Source organism: Castor canadensis, chromosome 13 (assembly GCF_047511655.1).
Source record: "Castor canadensis chromosome 13, mCasCan1.hap1v2, whole genome shotgun sequence".
Lineage (NCBI taxonomy): Eukaryota > Metazoa > Chordata > Mammalia > Rodentia > Castoridae > Castor > Castor canadensis.
The window spans coordinates 91,992,227-92,008,941 of NC_133398.1; the positions used below are offsets into that span (position 1 = coordinate 91,992,227).

A 16,715-nucleotide genomic window follows, 5' to 3' on the forward strand; every position below is an offset into this window, starting at 1 on the left:
TCAAGTGGTAGAGTACTTTCCCAGCAAGCATGATGCTCTGGGTTTAATCCTTAGTACCATATACACACAAACAAAAATTTAAGACAATGTTCAGTGTTCTGCCCTTGTCATTTTGAACAGAATTTAAAATAGGGATAAATGAGTTGACATGATCAGATTTTACATCCTTAAATAGCCAGGATTTAGGGGGGAGTAGGAGAAATTTATTATGTAGGTTCAAGTTTTCATTTTATAGCCATGCTTCTTTCTCTAACCTTCTCTGCCCAAACAGGATATTACTGTGTAGCCCAGGCTGTCCATGAACTCTTGATCTTCCTGCCTCAGCCTCCCAAGTGCTTAGATTACAGGAGTGTGCCACCATATCCAGTTCTCAGATTTCTAATTTGAATACTTAATATTTTAGAATATAATTTCTTCTAATTGTAATAATAGTTTGGAAAAGGTAGAGTCATGGGATTTCTAGTAGAGCTGGTGGGAACCTTGGCAATCATTTTTCTTCATTGATAAATGAGCGCTCCAGTCATGGAGAGATGAAGAAATTGTTCAATTAGGTGGTTGGTGATGGAGTGGAGGATTGAAAGCCAAGTCCTCTGTTGAGACTTTTTTCCTGTATTTATATTTTTATGCCAGAAACAAATTTTTTCTTTCATAGTAAGGAAGTCTTTATTCAAGACTATTTTGATAGGTGTAGGTACCACTGCAATGAGACTTTGCAGTGAGGGAGACAGATTGGGGTCAATTCCATGGACAAGTAGGAATTTATAGCCAGAGGACAAGGTGAGGCTGGTGGATAGAAAATTACTAACATCAGAGTTAGGAGGATTCTAACCAAACTGCACTAATAGAATTCTTGTAGAAGACAGGCCAGGGTGATCAGACATCATCTGGGAGATGGTGGACGATGAGTAATTGATGAGATATTGAGGTTGGAGGATTCTTGTTACACTGTGTAGGATTCTTGCTAAAATTGGTTTTTACCAAAAAAAAAAAAAAAGTTCTGCGGAAGTTTCAGGAGCTGGAATAAAGTAAAGAATCATTTATAGTCATGGTTCATTTTCACATAGCATGAAGAGTTTTTAACCAAGAAACTTTTTTATGAACATTATTTATGGAAAGCTGAAAAAGATGGAACACAGTCTCCAAAGCATTTCCAATGTGTTATTTTCTGAGGAAACAACACATGAACCATCTTTGATGAACCTGCTTGCCAGAGTGACTTCTGCACAATTCTGCTTCCTCTTCCTTCCTTTCAAAGGCTTTGCCCCTAATAAACATCTACACTCACACACCATTTCATATCTGCTTGTAGAGAATCCTACCTATGACTCTCAGAGCACCTGGAAAACTGTTGTCTCATTTTGATTTAAAAATAAACTTTTGAATATTGTATATATGCATCATTGTCTAAATTTTAGTATTTTCTCTTTATATAGTAGCTCTCAATTTTTTCTGTTTTTATACTTCTCAAATATAGAATATGTGACTTTCAGAAATGTGTGACTTTCATATAATAATGTCTTATTACATGCATAGATTGGGAAGAGTTTGGAGAGTAGCTGTATAGTATGAGGAAGTCCTCATTCCAAAGATTAAAAGGAGAGGCCTGAAGAGCCCAATATGTTCCGCTTTTTATTTTATTTTTTAAATGTATTTTTGACGGTACCAAAGTTTGAACCCAGGCGTCTCATGCTTGCTATGCAGGTGCTCTACCACTTGAGCTATGTTCCCTTGCCCATATGCCAATTTTTAAAAATGACCATTCTGCAGAATTCAATATTTCTAGTAAAAAGTTGCATTTTTTTCTTGAGAATTGTAGCTTTTTTTAAAAATTGGCAGATGGCTTATGATCTTAAAGATGTAGTATATGCTTTATACCAATAGGAGCTATAAAATATTCAGAGGTTTGTGACTTAGTTATATTGATTTATATTAGAGACTGTGAGTACAGACTCTTGTATATCCTTTAAGTAGCATAAAATAGCAAAGTAATGACTGTTGAATATTAAACTTCACAAGTTTACTCTCTGAAATAGTCTGTTTCAGGAATGTAAGACCAACATTGCATATGTGGAATGTGATATTTAGGTTACCAAAATACATATTTAATCTGTATTATAAATATTTGAAATTCAAATTTTTAAATATTTTAAATTGTTGTGCCTTGTTATTTGTTGAAGTGGTAATCCAGGCTGAGCTCAAACTCTCTGTGAAACCCAGACTGGCCTCTGGGCTCAAGGTTCTTTGGCCTTAGCTTCTCAAATGCTTGATTTACAGTGCCACTAGACCCAGTCTGGAAACTCTTAAAAAGGAATTTTCCCTTGTTTTGGAAAAACAAACTTCAAAACAAACAGCTTCCTTTTCTTGCCACAGGATGGCAGTCCATTCAAGTTAATAGAGGTTCAGATTTTAGGATGATTGTTGCCAAAAATCTGAATTTCAATAATCTTTTTTTTCGAAGCATGTTGTTTTTAAGGTTCATTTGCTAATGAATCTTTTATTGCTTGGAATGTATTTTCTGTGGAACAATGCTAAAAATACTGTGCAGATTTTCTAACCTGGTTTATAAAAACTTACTTAACCTTGTCTCAATTTATTCCTTCATTTTAAAATTTACCTTGTAAGCTTTTTTTAAAAACTTTTTTTTCCTTTGGTATACTGGGATTTGAACTTAGGACTTCAGTACTACTGTAAAGAAAAAAAGAAAAGAAGTTCTGATATATAATAGGAGAAGCCAGACACAGAAAGGCAAATATTATATGAGCCTACTTGCATGAAATATCTAGAATAGTCAGAGAGGGCTGGCGTAGTGGCTTAAGTGATAGAGCACCTGCCCAGCAAACATGAGGCCCCAAGTTCAAACCCCAGTACAGAAAAAAAAAAAGTATAGAGAAAGAAGTATATTAGAGGTTGGAGGTAGTTAATGCTTAATGGATGCAGAGTTCTGTTTAGGGTGATAAAAATTTTTTGAAATAGTGAAGATTGTATTAATTCTATAAATGTATTTGGCAATACTAAGGTTTGAACTCAGGGCCTTGTGATTGCTAGGCAGGGGCTCTACTGCTTGAGTCACACCTCCAGCCATTTTTTTTTGCTTTGGTTGTTTTGAAGATAGGGTCTTGCTTTTTGTTCAGGCCAGCCTGGACTGTGAGCCTATTTTATGCTTTCCACCACAGCTGGGATGACAAGTGCATGCCACCACACCCAGCTTTTTAATGGTTGAGAAGGGGTCTTGAGAACTTTTTGTCTAGGCTGGCCTGGAACAGTGTTCCTCTCCGTCTCAGCCTCCCAAGTAGCTAGGATTACAGGTATGAGTCACTGGCACTTGGCTTATTTTGTCCATGAGTTTTAGGGCTTAACATTTTTTATAGCAGAAAAATATAAGAAAATACATTTATTAAGTATGTTTTGGATTGTGTGGTTTTTCTTACATTTCAAGTTCCAGATGTGCTTTCCTGTCCTAATTTTTAGCTTCAGTTGCAGAGGGTCAAAAGGGTATCATTCCTCGAGCTATCCAAGAAATATTTCAAAGCATCACTGAAAATCCTAGTATTGACTTTAATATAAAAGTATCCTATATAGAAGTATACAAGGAAGACCTAAGAGATCTTCTTGAGTTGGAGACATCCATGAAAGATCTTCACATCCGAGAAGATGGAAAAGGAAACACAGGTAAAGTAGCCTACTTAATTGATTGCCTTCATTAGCAAACAGATACACTTAATTCGGCTTCTGGATATAATCCAAGGAGTTCTTAAAAACAGATATATAAGCAAAATTAATCTGTTTTTGCTTTTTATTTATTTATTTTTGTGGCATTGGAAATTGAACTCAGGGCCTTGTGCATGCTAGGTAAGCACTCTACTATCCAGCTACACCCCAACCTCTTATTTTCATTTTTTACTTTGGCAAAACCAATATTTTAAATAGCTTATTGATTATCAGTCTTATTTAAATCACTCAGGTGAAAATGTAGTTCTTCAGACTGATTGGTAAGGTGAATTTACTAATTTGTAATTGAAGGTACTGATTTCCTATAATTGAGGTCAGCCCCCTCTGGACTGACCTCTATTGAAACTGTGATATGGGCTAAGTTTGTTTTTGTATGTTTTTTACTCTCAGAGATACTCTGAAATTAAGGATGGTTTTCCTTCAGCTGTTCATCCAGTTGATCTGAAATTCTCCTTTTTCCCTCTTTGATTTTTGTTCCCCAAACACCTATTTCTTCCTTTTTTTTTTGGTTAAAGAAGTTTAGTGTTTTTGTTTTTGTTTGTCCATATTGATATTTACCATCCTTTGTTAGGCTTCTCTGAGGTCTAACTTTCTTTGCTTGCACCTGTTAACCTCATTAATTAACACCCATTGTTTGGAAATGGGAGAGGGTTGCAAAGGGAAGGTGAAAATGCAAGTACTTTAAGGAATGACAATTTTTGTGTGTTTGTGAGGTATGGAGGATTGAATTTAGGGCCTTGCTCTTGCTAGGCAGGTGGCCTACCACTTGAGCCATTCCCCCAACTCTTTTGGTTTTAGTTTGTGTTTTAGATAGCGTCTTATGCTAACTTTCCCTGGGCTGTCCTAGGACCTTGATCTTCCACTTTCACTTCCTGAGTAGCTGGGCCCACGGGTGTGCCCCACCATGCTCAGCTTGTTTTTGAGATAGGATCTCCAGCACTTGTCTGGGCTGACCTCAAACCTCCATCCTGTCTCTGCCTCTAGGGTAGCTGGGATTATAGATGTGCACCACCATGTCTGGCAATTTCTGATTTAAAAGCTAGTATTTTTACTGTAGAACGTATTGAAAACATAGAGAACTACGGGTTAGGAAGTTAAAGTTAATCTTTGACCTCAGAACCTACAAATGGCAACCTTTTTTTAGCGGTACTGGGGCTTGAGCTCAGGGTCTATGCCTTGTGCCACTCCACCAGCCCCTTTTTTGTGATGGGTGCTTTTGAGATAGGGTCTCTGGAACTATTTGACCAGGCTGGCTTCGAACCTTGATCTTCCTTATCTCTGCCTCCTGAGTCTCAGGATTACAGGCATGAGCCACCAGTGCCCAGCATGCAACTTTTTTTTTTTTTTTTGTGCCGATAGGGATTGATCCTACGGCTTTATACATGGTAGGCAAGTAGTGCTTTACCACTACTGCCAGTCCACAACTTCTCTTTGTATTTCCTTCCAAATTTGTTTTTCTGTGTACATATAATTTAAAAAAATATGTACTTGCAAGCTCAAATTTAATTTTGCATTTTTATTTTCTACTTTGTGAGCACTTTCATGTCACTAAGTTTTTTTGTTTTGTTTTTGGTGGGGCTGGTAGTAGGTTTTGTCCTCAGTGCCTTGTACTTGCTAGGCAGGCACCCTACCAATTGAGCCACATCCCCATGCCTTTTTTGCTTTCTAATTATTTTTCTGATAGGGTCTTGTGTTTTAGCCAGGGGCTGGCTTCAGACTATGATCCTCCTTATAGCCTCCCAAGTAACTGAAATCATAGGCAGATGTGCTTCACCATTGCCTGGCCCTCTAGGTATTTTCATGTTTAACTTTTCTTTGGTGGCACTGGGGTTTGAATTCACACTTGCTAAGTAGGCATTCTTACCATTTGAACCAGTCTGCCAGCCCTATTTTTTCATAGTTATAACTAATGTCCTATAGTAATTTGTCTCGTCAATGTTGTATAATAATTTATTTAGTAAGTATTCCTTTGTTGGAATATTAAGACTGTTTTCTGGTTTTCTTACTAATGACATTGCAATAACTGTTCTTGGTGTCCTCTTCTCTTAGAAAACACATTTAGTAAAACTTTCCTGGAGATCCTGCCAGAAGAGTTGACTCCTTGTGGGAATTTGTAGCACTGAGGACAGTAAAATGAGTGTCATCATTCAAATAGCAACTTACAGGGGACAGTAAATCTTGCCTTCTTATAGCCCTGTGTTGGCAGTTGTGGCAATCCAGATGTTTGAACAAAGTAGTTTTTGTTTTATATTTTAGAAAGTCTATTGTCTTACTTAGGTAGTTCAGTATAGTTTATCTCTTCTGGATAGACTGGTGGTTTGAGTTTCTTGTATCTTATGGAATGTAATTATTGAATGTTTCTATCTTACATCAAAAATGACAAAAATAATATATGCAAGTTGTAAAACATTAAAGAACATGGAAGTATACACTATAGTACTATTCCTAATAAATGTGATGATCAAAATATTTCATAGCTGGGGCCAGGTGTTACGAGTCACCCCCGTGGGTCTGCTATTCAGGGGCCAGAACTTGGAAGGATCTCACTTTGAGGCCAACTCAGGCAAAAATGAGGCAAAAAAAAGAAAAAAGAGCTGGTGATGGGGCTCAAATGGTAGAGCCCCTGCCTAGCAAGTGCCGTGAGTTTAAACCCTAGTACCACCACCAAGAAACAAAAAACAAACAAAAGCAAATTACAGCTGCCATGTATCTTATGTAATGTCTCACAACCAGAATGTGTTTGTTTGACAAATTTCTTTAGCACCTCTCTGAAGCAGTATTTGTCCACCTTGGCTGCTACATGATTTGCATTACCTAGGATAACTTAAAAAAAATGATTTCTCATCTCTGCCTCTCAGAGATTCTGATGTAATTGACCTGAGATAGGATCTGGACATAGGTTATAAAGCTACCAGGTGATATGCAAGTGGGTTTTAAAACCATGGTGCTAAGTTATAGTCCAACAGAAAAATTTCATGAAAACCTTATGATGATTTGCGTTTTCATTGCCATATTATATAAACCTTGATATTTTAACACTGACTTTTTGTAGTACAGGTACTTCAGAACCTTATTTATTTATTTATTTTGGCAGATTTTTGTTTGTTTGTTTTTGGTCTGACTGGGTTTCGAATTCAGGGCTTCATGCTTGCAAAACTGGTGCTCTGCCACTTGAGCCACACCTCTAGTCCATTTTGCTCTGGTTATTTTGAAGATGTGGTCTCACAGATGCCCAGGCTGACCTGAAACCTCGAGCCTCCTCATCCCAGCCTCCTAAGTAGGTAGGATTACAGGCATGAGCCACTGACACCTAGCAGGACTGGGGTTTGAACTCAGGGAATAATGCTTGCTAGACAAGCTCTTACCACTTGAGCCATGCCTCCATCCCTTTTAGCTGTAGTTATTTTCAGATAGGGTCTCAAGCTTCTTGTCCAGCTACCGTTGGACCACTATCCTCCTACCTATTCCTCCAGCACAGCTCAGATTACATGTGTACATTATCACGCCTGGCTTGTTCTTTGAGATAGGTTCTCAATTTTTTTTTGACCAGAAGGCTGGCCTCAAAGTTCAGTCTTCCCAACTCTGCCTCCCAAGTACCTGGGATTACAGGCATGAACCACCTCAACTGGTTTAGAACTTTAAATGAACTAGTTACTTCAAAAGTGTCATGATAGAAATAATATAAGTGAAATGATTATTTTTTAAAGAAACAGTGACACAACAGGATCTGATTGAAGAGGAAACATGGCACTGTACTTCGAGTGAGGATCAGGAGCTTTACTTCTGATTCAAATCTCAAATGTACCTATTCCTTTTTGAAGTATTTTTGGATATAAACAATTAATGCAGGTAGTAAGCTTAAGTTGCATTTGGTTCTTACACTGTTGTTAAAAAAAATAGAAGCTTTTTTTGAATTGCTATCTGTTTACCTTGCAATCTGATACTACGTAGGACATACCTATTTTTTAAATGAATTATCAACTTTATTTGTATTTGTATTTCATTCATCATTGATTATGAGTCCATAATACAAAAACACCCTTAAGATAAGGATGGATTGAATATTAACAAAATTGAAAAGAAACTAATTTTTTTCTTTTAATTACTTCTGATTATTTTGAGTAATATCTTTAATCTCTTTTAATTAATCATCACATTTATTAGGAATAGTAGTATAGTGTATACTTCAGTATTCTTTAATGTTTTACAACTTGCATATATTATTTTTGTCATTTTTGATATAAGATTCAATAATTACATTCCATAAGATACAAGAAACTCAAACCACCAGTCTATCCAGAAGAGAGAAACTATATTGAACTACCTAAGTAAGACAAAACAGAATATTGAAACAAAGGTTTGTTTGTTTGTTTGCATTGTATATGTGTGTATGTACTTTTTTGTTTTGGGGTTTTCTTTTGGGTGTCGGGATTTAACCCAAGGCCTCATGTATTACACCCCTAGCTATACTCCTAGCTCAAGATTTTTTTGTCAGTCATTTTAAAGAATCAAGTGTGATGTTTGACAAAAAAAAAAAAACCTAGGTTTAAAAAAATATATTAGATCTTTTAGAGTTTAAACATCAAAATGTGTAGTGTCTATTAAAATGGTTCCTTTGGGAGATTTTCTGAAATCATTTAATGATGTTGCAGATGTTACTGTTATTTGAAATGCTATTTTTTTAAAAGGAGCTATCTTGACTGGGCTGTTTAGAAAATGATAACTGTTATGTGGTTAAATTAACTGTGCTAGATTTTTATGAAAACTTTGTTTTAAAACTTGCTGTTGCTATTTTAAGTGATTGTTGGGGCCAAGGAATGCCATGTGGAGACTGTGGATGAGGTGATGAGTCTTCTGGAGGTGGGGAATGCGGCCAGACATACAGGTACCACCCAGATGAATGAACACTCCAGTAGATCACATGCAATTTTTACAATCAGCATTTGTCAAATTGAGAAAAATACAGAAGCAGCTGAAGATGAATTATGGTATTCACATCGGCAAATTGTCTCCAAGTTCCATTTTGTAGATTTGTCTGGATCAGAGAGAGTGACCAAAACCGGGAATACCAGTGAACGGTTCAAAGAATCCATTCAAATCAACAGTGGCTTGCTGGCTTTGGGAAATGTAATAAGTGCTCTTGGACACCCACGCAGGAAGAGTTCACATATCCCATACAGGGATGCTAAAATTACTCGGCTTCTGAAAGATTCCCTGGGAGGCAGGGCCAAGACTGTCATGATCACCTGTGTTAGCCCATCTTCCTCGGACTTTGATGAGTCCTTAAATTCTCTCAAATATGCCAACAGAGCACGGAACATTAGAAACAAACCCACTTTAAACTTTAGCCCAGAATCAGACCGAATGGATGAAATGGAATTTGAAATTAAGTTGCTGCGACAAGCTTTGCAAAGCCAGCAGGCAAGTATCAGCCGAACTAGCCAGATCCATCAAGAGGGCGCTCCTGGTAAAAACAGGATTCATTCTCTTGAGGAGCAAGTAGCTCAGCTACAAGAGGAGTGTCAGGGCTACCAAAATTGTGTAGAGGAGGCCTTTACCTTCCTCGTGGATTTAAAAGATTCTGTCAGACTAAACCAAAAGCAGCAGCACAAACTGCAGGAGTGGTTTAACATGACCCAAAAGGTCAGGAAGGCTGTCCTCACTTCATTCCGAGGGATCCAAGGCATTGAAAATCTGGAAGAGGGACCACAGCATATTACAGTTCTCCAGCTGAAGAGAAAGCTTAAGAAATACCAGGTACCTAGACATTATTTTTATGAGTAACTTTCTTATGGACTATGTTTATTTGGGCAAGTAAATTCTAAAAGTCACTTTGGAACTTCAGAAGTTTTTAAAATGAATTACCTGTAAAATCTCATTTGCCTTTCACTTGCTTTGTTTCTTTCTACTCTTTCTTTTCCTGTTGCTTCTTCATCAACATTTTACCTTTACTGGTTCATCTTCCTTCTCTTATGATTAAAATATATCTTAATGTGTTATATTTTATTAAGTAGAACCTTGTGGACCTTGCTATCAGTTTAGAAGATGAGAAGAAATGTTTTCAGAAACAAAATTAATTTGTACCTCATTCAGTTTCTCTCTGTCTATGGGTCTATAGGGTTTTTTGGTTTTGTTTTGCTTTTCTGGATTTTTTTTTTTTTTTGATGGTACTAGGGTTTGAACTCAGTGTTCGTACTTGGTAGGCAAGCACTCTACCATTTGGGCCACACCTCCAGCAGGTCGATGGTTCATAAAAGCTGTAATCTTAGCTACTTGGGAGGCTGAGATCGGGAGGATTGCATTTTGAAGCCAGCCCAGGCAATTTTTGAGACCCCCATCTCCAAAATTACCAAAGCAAAATGGACTGCAGGTGTGGCACAAGTGGTAGAGTACCTGCTTAGCAAGTTTGAGTCTCTGAGTTCAAGCCCTGGTATAACCAAAAAAAAAAAAAAGTAAAAGACAGTACTTTCCTTTGAATTCAGAGTAAAGATAAAAAAAATACAAATTGACATGTTTAATAATATTTAAACAATGTAGGTATGAAGATGCATTCATATTGTATGTACATATTTTGAGTTCAGAATTATCCTCTCCATTTTTTTGCATGAAGATTGTTTGTCATGGGTGAGATAGTGGAGAATGAGATAAATCTGGTTCTGCTTTTGGGAGTTTGTAAGCAGAAGCCAGTGAACAGATGGATGGGCCTTCAGTTCCTTTAAGTAGCATGGTGTCCAACTTCCATTGTGTTGTTTTGAAATATAGGAAGACATAGATAAAAGTATAGCTTTCTATTTAGAAATAGTTTCTATATACCTTCATATGTATTGGAAGCCATTTGTATTATTCTGTATTACTGCATTTCTCAAATTTTTTGATTGTAGAGCTTCTTTGCACTTTTTTTTCCAGTACTGGTATTTGAGTCCAGGCAAGTGCCCTATCACTTAAGCTACACATAAGCCCTTTTAGTCTGGGGCCAGCCTCAGTTGAGATCCTCCTACCTCCTAACCTGTGGCCTCCCTCATAGCTGGACTCACAGGTGCTGATTGCCACACCTGAGGGTTTTTTTTGTTGTTGTTGAGATGGGGTCTTCCTAATTTTTAATTTTTTTGCCTGTGCTGGTCTCAAATCATGAGTTTTTTTTATCTTTACCTCCTAAGTAGCTAGAATTATAGGTATGAGCCACTGCACCTGGCCCCTGCTTTTTTTTTCTTTTTTGAGACCAGGTCATTATGTACAGGCTGGTCTTGAACTCCTGTCTCTGCTTCCCAGTTGCTGGGATTATATCCCTGAAACACCATTCCCGTCTTCTTTGCACTTATAAAATCAAGATGCTCCCAAAGACCTATTGTTTATGTGGATTATATATCTTTGAGATTTACCACATTAGAGTTAAAACTGAGGGCTGGAGTGGTCCAATACTGGGAGGCGGGAGGATCATGAGTTCAAGGCCAGGCTGGGCTGTGTAGTGAAGTCCTATCTCAAAAAAAGTGTTATTTAAAAAAAAAAAAAAGAAACTGAAAAAAAAAATCAAACTACTTAATCATTTAGTAAGGCTAACAGTAATAACCCAGTTACTAACTTGTTAGTATAAAGAACATTTTTTCATGAAAAATGACTTTTCCAAGACCTGGGCTGGGGATGTAGCTCAGTGGTAGAGGGTTTGCCTAGTATTTGTGAGGCTCTGGGTTTATCCCCAGCATTGTAAAAAAAAAAAAAAAAAAAAGAGTAAGAGTAGAGCTGTTTACATTTTTGCAGGAATCTTTAACATCTGGCTTAATAGAAGACAATTGGATTTTCATTATGTGCTTCATCAGATTGTTACCATATGTTGTTGAAGTTCTAAAGAAGAGCCAGTCTCATGTAGATTTGTAGTTGGAAGGGAGGAGTATTTTAATAACTTTGTCAGATAATTGTAGAAATTCTTTGCTTTTTTTTTTTTTCCCCCTCCATAATGGTAATTGAACCCAGGGTCTCCTGCATGCTAAGAAAGTGCTCTGTCACTTGATCTATGCCCCTAGCCTTTTTGTTTTGTTTTGTTAATTTTGCCCAAGCTGGCCTCAAACTGGAGATCCTCTGTGCCTCCTGAGTAGCTGGGATTATAGTCATATACCACCACTCCTGGCTTGGAAATTCTTCTTTGATATCAGAGCAGAACTTAACAAGTCTTTACTTGTAATGTATGATTTGAAAGGTTTTTTTGTTTATTTGGTGTTTTTTTTTTTTTTTTTTTTTTGGCAGTAGTGGGGTTTGAACTCAGGCTTCACAATGGCTAGACAGGTACTTTACCACTTGAGCCACTCCTCCAGCCCTTTTCTTTTCTTTTGGAAGTACTGGGGTTTGAACTCAGGGCCTTGTGCTTGCTACGCATGCACTCTATAACTTGAGCCATGCCACCAGCCCTGTCTTACCTTAAGTGGATCTTTTACCCACAGATGATTTTGAGTATCATAAACTGGTCATTTGCAAAATATTTCTGTACTAAGTTATACAGATACTCAATTTCATTGTTATATTACCAAAAGATTACCTTTTTTTGTGATACTGGGGGTTGAATGTGCTAGACAAGTGCTCTACCACTTGAGCTGTGTCTCTAGCTCTATTGTTTATATTTTGTTTTGGGAGGAATTGGCTCTTGTTAACTTTCCTAGGGCTAGATGAACTCTCAATCCTTCTGCCTCCATCTCCAGAGTACTTGGGATTACAGATGTTCACCACCACACCCAGCCATTATTGTTAATGTCACCAGTGAGCTCACTAATAAAGTCCTTAAGTATTTATTGGAAGCCATCAAGCTAATACTAGCAGAAATGTTTTCCAGAATTCTAACTTTTTTGTGAAACTTTATCATTAGTAACAATTGTTTTCCTTGAAATGATAGCTTCTCATTTTTGAGAAAATATCTGCTACATACCCAAGTGTGAATAACTATGGTTTGTCATTTCTTTTTGGTTGCTGTTTTGATGCAGGGTCTTGCTATGGAGTCCAGGCTGGCTTCTAACTCTTGAGTCTCCATCCTCATCCTCCTGAGTGCTTGGATTGTAGGCATGCACCACTATACCATCATTTGTTATCTTTTTTTTTTTTTTTGGTGGTATTGGTGGTTGAACTCAGAATCTTGAACTTGATAGGCAGATGTTCTACCACTTGAGCCTCACCCCCAGCCCTTTTTGCTTTACTTATTTTAGGGATAGAGTCTCCCATTTTTATCTGGGCTGGCCTAGGATCCTCCTATTTATGCTTCCTGTGTTGCCGGAATAACAGATATGGACCACGATGCCCAGCTATTGGTTGAGATGTAATCTCTCAAAATTTTGCCCAGGCTGGCCTCAAACCATGATCCTCCTGATCTCCCCTCCCAAGTAGCTGGGATTATAGGTATGAGCCACTGCGCCAGGCTTAATTTGTTATTCTGAAGTGGTGATTTCTGCTTAGGATTCAGCTGCACAAGTTCCTACATACAACTGTTTTCCTTCAGCATGCAGCAAAAATACTTTACACATACCTTTCACTTTGTCATACTGAGTACCGAAAGATAAAACAAAAGCTCCAGAGTTGAGGGTTAAAGAATTTTTATTGCTTCACCAAGACATTCTGAAGTAAAGGTGGTTGAGGTGTGGCTCTAGTGGTAGGGCACCTGCTGTGCAAGCATGAAGTCCTGAGTTCAAACTTCCATCTCGCCCAAAAAACACAAAAAGTCTAACATTGATTTGTATTGTGAGTGCATACAATTGCAGATGCAATGATTATTATTGCATTTGGTATCATTCCTTTATTTGTATTAAGAAGCCAGCATATTTATTCACCATTGCTTTTGCACCATCAGCACAAATGGCAGCATGGGGAAAAAGGCAAATACTGTCTTAATATTAATTGAGAAAATGATTCTGACCTCATGGATGCCCTGAAAAGGGTCTTTGTAGAACACACTGTGAGAACTGCTGCTCTACTACAAAGCTTTCAGTATTTTATTTAATGCATATTAAATATGTAAACATAAGCATTTAAGGTAATATTGTTTTAAAATTAGGGTTTCTTTTTTTCTTCCTTTTTTTTTTTTTGGTAGTAACCATGCTCATTCCTACATAGAGCAGCCCTTCTCTTTAGTATAAGAGACTGGTAGAGCAGGAAGTACAGGTAATTGGAAGGAGTTGGTAATCAACCACTTTTCTTTCCTTCTTGCTTTTAGGTGGCTGAAATTGAAAGCCCATATAAGGCACTGCTTGGGGGTGGGAAGGTGGTTACTTTCTTACTCCATCTGCTGGAATCTCTACATTTAAAGTTGCTCTAGATTATGACTTCCTAAAGATATTAACAGTCTTGCTGAAAAAGGGTAATGTCATCAGATTATTTGGGGGAATGCTAGATTGCAGAATGCAGTCTTTGCTAATTTTTTTTTTGGCAGTGCTGGGGTTTGAACTCAGGGCATCACACTTGCTAGACAGATACTTTACCACTTGAACCATTCCACCAGCAGAAAGTAGTCTTAATGGCAAAACGTCTCAGAACTTTGAAAATGCTAGTAAGTATTATAAATCTCAAAGTGAGGGATACAGCTCCCCCCACTTTTTTGTCTAGGATCTTGCATGATTAATAATCTTTGGGTATTACTGAATAGCAAATGGTGAAATGACTGGTGTTATTTCTCACTTTGTGTATCTTTTATTCACATGTGCATACATTGTTTGGGTCATTCTGTACCCTGATTTGTGTATCCTTTCTAAAAATTTGTTTTTTACCCTTCCTTTTCTGTGAGATGCCAAAAAACTGGTTAAGAAGATGAGTGCCAAACTCTAGATTTGAATCTACAGCTCTCTCCTCTGCTTACCAGCTCCATAACCTTTGGTTTATACTTGACCTTTCTGTGTTTCAATTTCCTCATCTGTAAAATGGAAACAATAATACTTACTTTATATAGCTGTGGTGAAGATTAAAACATTAGTATCCAAAAAGCAAAGAGAAGGCTGCCTGCCATAGTAAGGCTCAATGATTGTTAGTTATTGTCTCCTTCCATTATTTTTTCCCTCCCTTGCCTAGGGCGTATATTAGTGGCAGCTAAGCAATCAGATTTAGTAGTCATAGGGAAGGACACATCCAAGGGTTACTGTGAAGGTAGCTTGGTAAACTGGGATGCTTAGGGAGATTGCTAGGCAAGGTGACAGGATGGCAGTCTGAGTGAGGAGAAGCAAGAATATTTTCTTTCTCAGCCCTGCTTCTTGAGTCTATTAGGCAAGCAGGTAAATACTTATTAAAAAAATTCTTGGCTAATATGAGATTGTGGCCAATTCACAGATGACAATTGGCCAGATTATAAATGCTTAGGAAGTAACTGTTTATTTTGAAGTTAGTGTTTATTTTGAAGTTACCATTCTCTTCCCTTTTAGGATCTGACCATTTTTATAACCTCAGTTTTTCACCATTAGTCAATTATTGAAGCACTCCATCCCCTCATACTTCTTAAGGGACTTTGTTGCTTTTTTTTTTTTTTCCTTTTTTTCTTTTCTCCCCCGCAAGAACTGGAGTTTGAATTCAGGTGCTTGCTAGGCAGGCACTCTACCACTTGAGCCGTGCCCCCAGCCTGTTGTTGCTTTAATTTTTAGGTTAGGGTCTGGAGTTTTTATCCTCAAACATTGATCCTCTTAGCTAAAATCACAAGTATGTACCACCGTACCCAGGTTATTGTTTGAGATGGGAGTCTAGCTAACTTTTTGCCTGGAAATGGCCTGAAACTGCAATTCTCCTGATCTCCACTTGCCAAGTAGCTGTGATTACAGGTGTGAGCTACTGCATCCAGCTTCTTTGTTGCTTTTTTTTAATTCCAGATTTTGAGCACAAGAGTAGTATATGAAGATGAGTATATTAAGCACTGTTAAATAAATAGTAAACTAAATAAAACTAAGTTATAAAACATATGTGAAAATACTTAAATATGCAGAAACAGGAGAGAAGTTACATTTTGAACTTCCAAAATAGACAATTAGTTGCATATAGAAACAGGATAATCAATTCATGAGAATTATAGTTATATCTTACTTTTAGAAGAGAGTAGTCACATAAGTGATACAACCATATAGCATTATCTAGACCTTGAGAATTATATATCCCCTCCTCCTTTGGTAACTTAATAATCCCAAACAGAGAATAGAAGGGACTTGCCCAAAGCAAGTGTGAATCTGTGGTAAAATCAAGGCTGGGCTCAGAAAGGTTGCCAGTGTAGGGACCCATCCTCTACCTTGCCATCTCCAGAAGAGTCATGCACAGACTACATTTTATGGATTAAATTTTATTTGTAAAGTGAATAGTGTTTTTGTAAATGAGCTACTCATTCTGGCTTTTGCTTTGTAGAAAACTTTTGATACAGATAGGCCCTGGGATTGAATCTTATAAATTTGGTTTAGCCACTGTATCATTTTAGGAAGAGGTTTTAATTTCACTGAGCCTTAGTTTCTTCATCGAAGGGAATCATGTTTATTCACTGAAATTTTCAAAATACCAAGTTGGTATCTGGCATGAAGTAGACACTTAAATAATTGCGTTTATTCAACTTAATTTTAAAAATTATTTGTATATCCTAAGTTTACTTAAAAATGGACTATTTCATCAGAAACCAAGAAATAAAACTATGTAACTGTATTTCGCATAGTGAAAGTATACAAAATTCCCAAGTATACTTTATTTAAATGTCCAAATTCAAATATTATTACTTACTATAGATCAGTTTAGAAAATATGATCTTTTTGATTAAAATCACATGATAATTCTAGCAAACTTGAAAAAGTTTTGTTGTATGTATGCTAGAACCTAGATAACTAGTTTTCATATGCAGGAAATAAAGATAAGGCAAATGTTCTTGTCTTCATGGTAATTAATTCCTAGGGTTTAGCAGTGACAGGTCCTCAACTGTTTTTGTCTTTCTTACAAATAAACCAGAAAAAAAGTTGAAATGAAAAGGGTAAAAAAATTCTAAGACATTGTCAAGCTGTCTTTAT

General features: G+C 37.1%; 1 protein-coding gene across 10 annotated transcripts in view; it reads left to right on the forward strand.

Moving 5' to 3' along the window:
- Kif27 (kinesin family member 27) overlaps positions 1 to 16,715 on the forward strand; it is a 103,003-nt gene that overhangs the window by 673 nt on the left and 85,615 nt on the right. For 5 of the 10 annotated variants that reach the window (XM_074052286.1, XM_074052283.1, XM_074052284.1 and 2 more), the window contains exons 2-3: positions 3,469 to 3,669; positions 8,528 to 9,486. In XM_074052286.1, the coding sequence (XP_073908387.1) occupies positions 3,469 to 3,669; positions 8,528 to 9,486 (1,160 nt within the window). Of the gene's footprint in view, positions 1 to 3,468; positions 3,670 to 7,986; positions 8,087 to 8,527; positions 9,487 to 16,715 lie in introns of those variants that run through there. The other 5 variants (XM_074052291.1, XM_074052292.1, XM_074052293.1 and 2 more) reach the window with 5 other exon arrangements.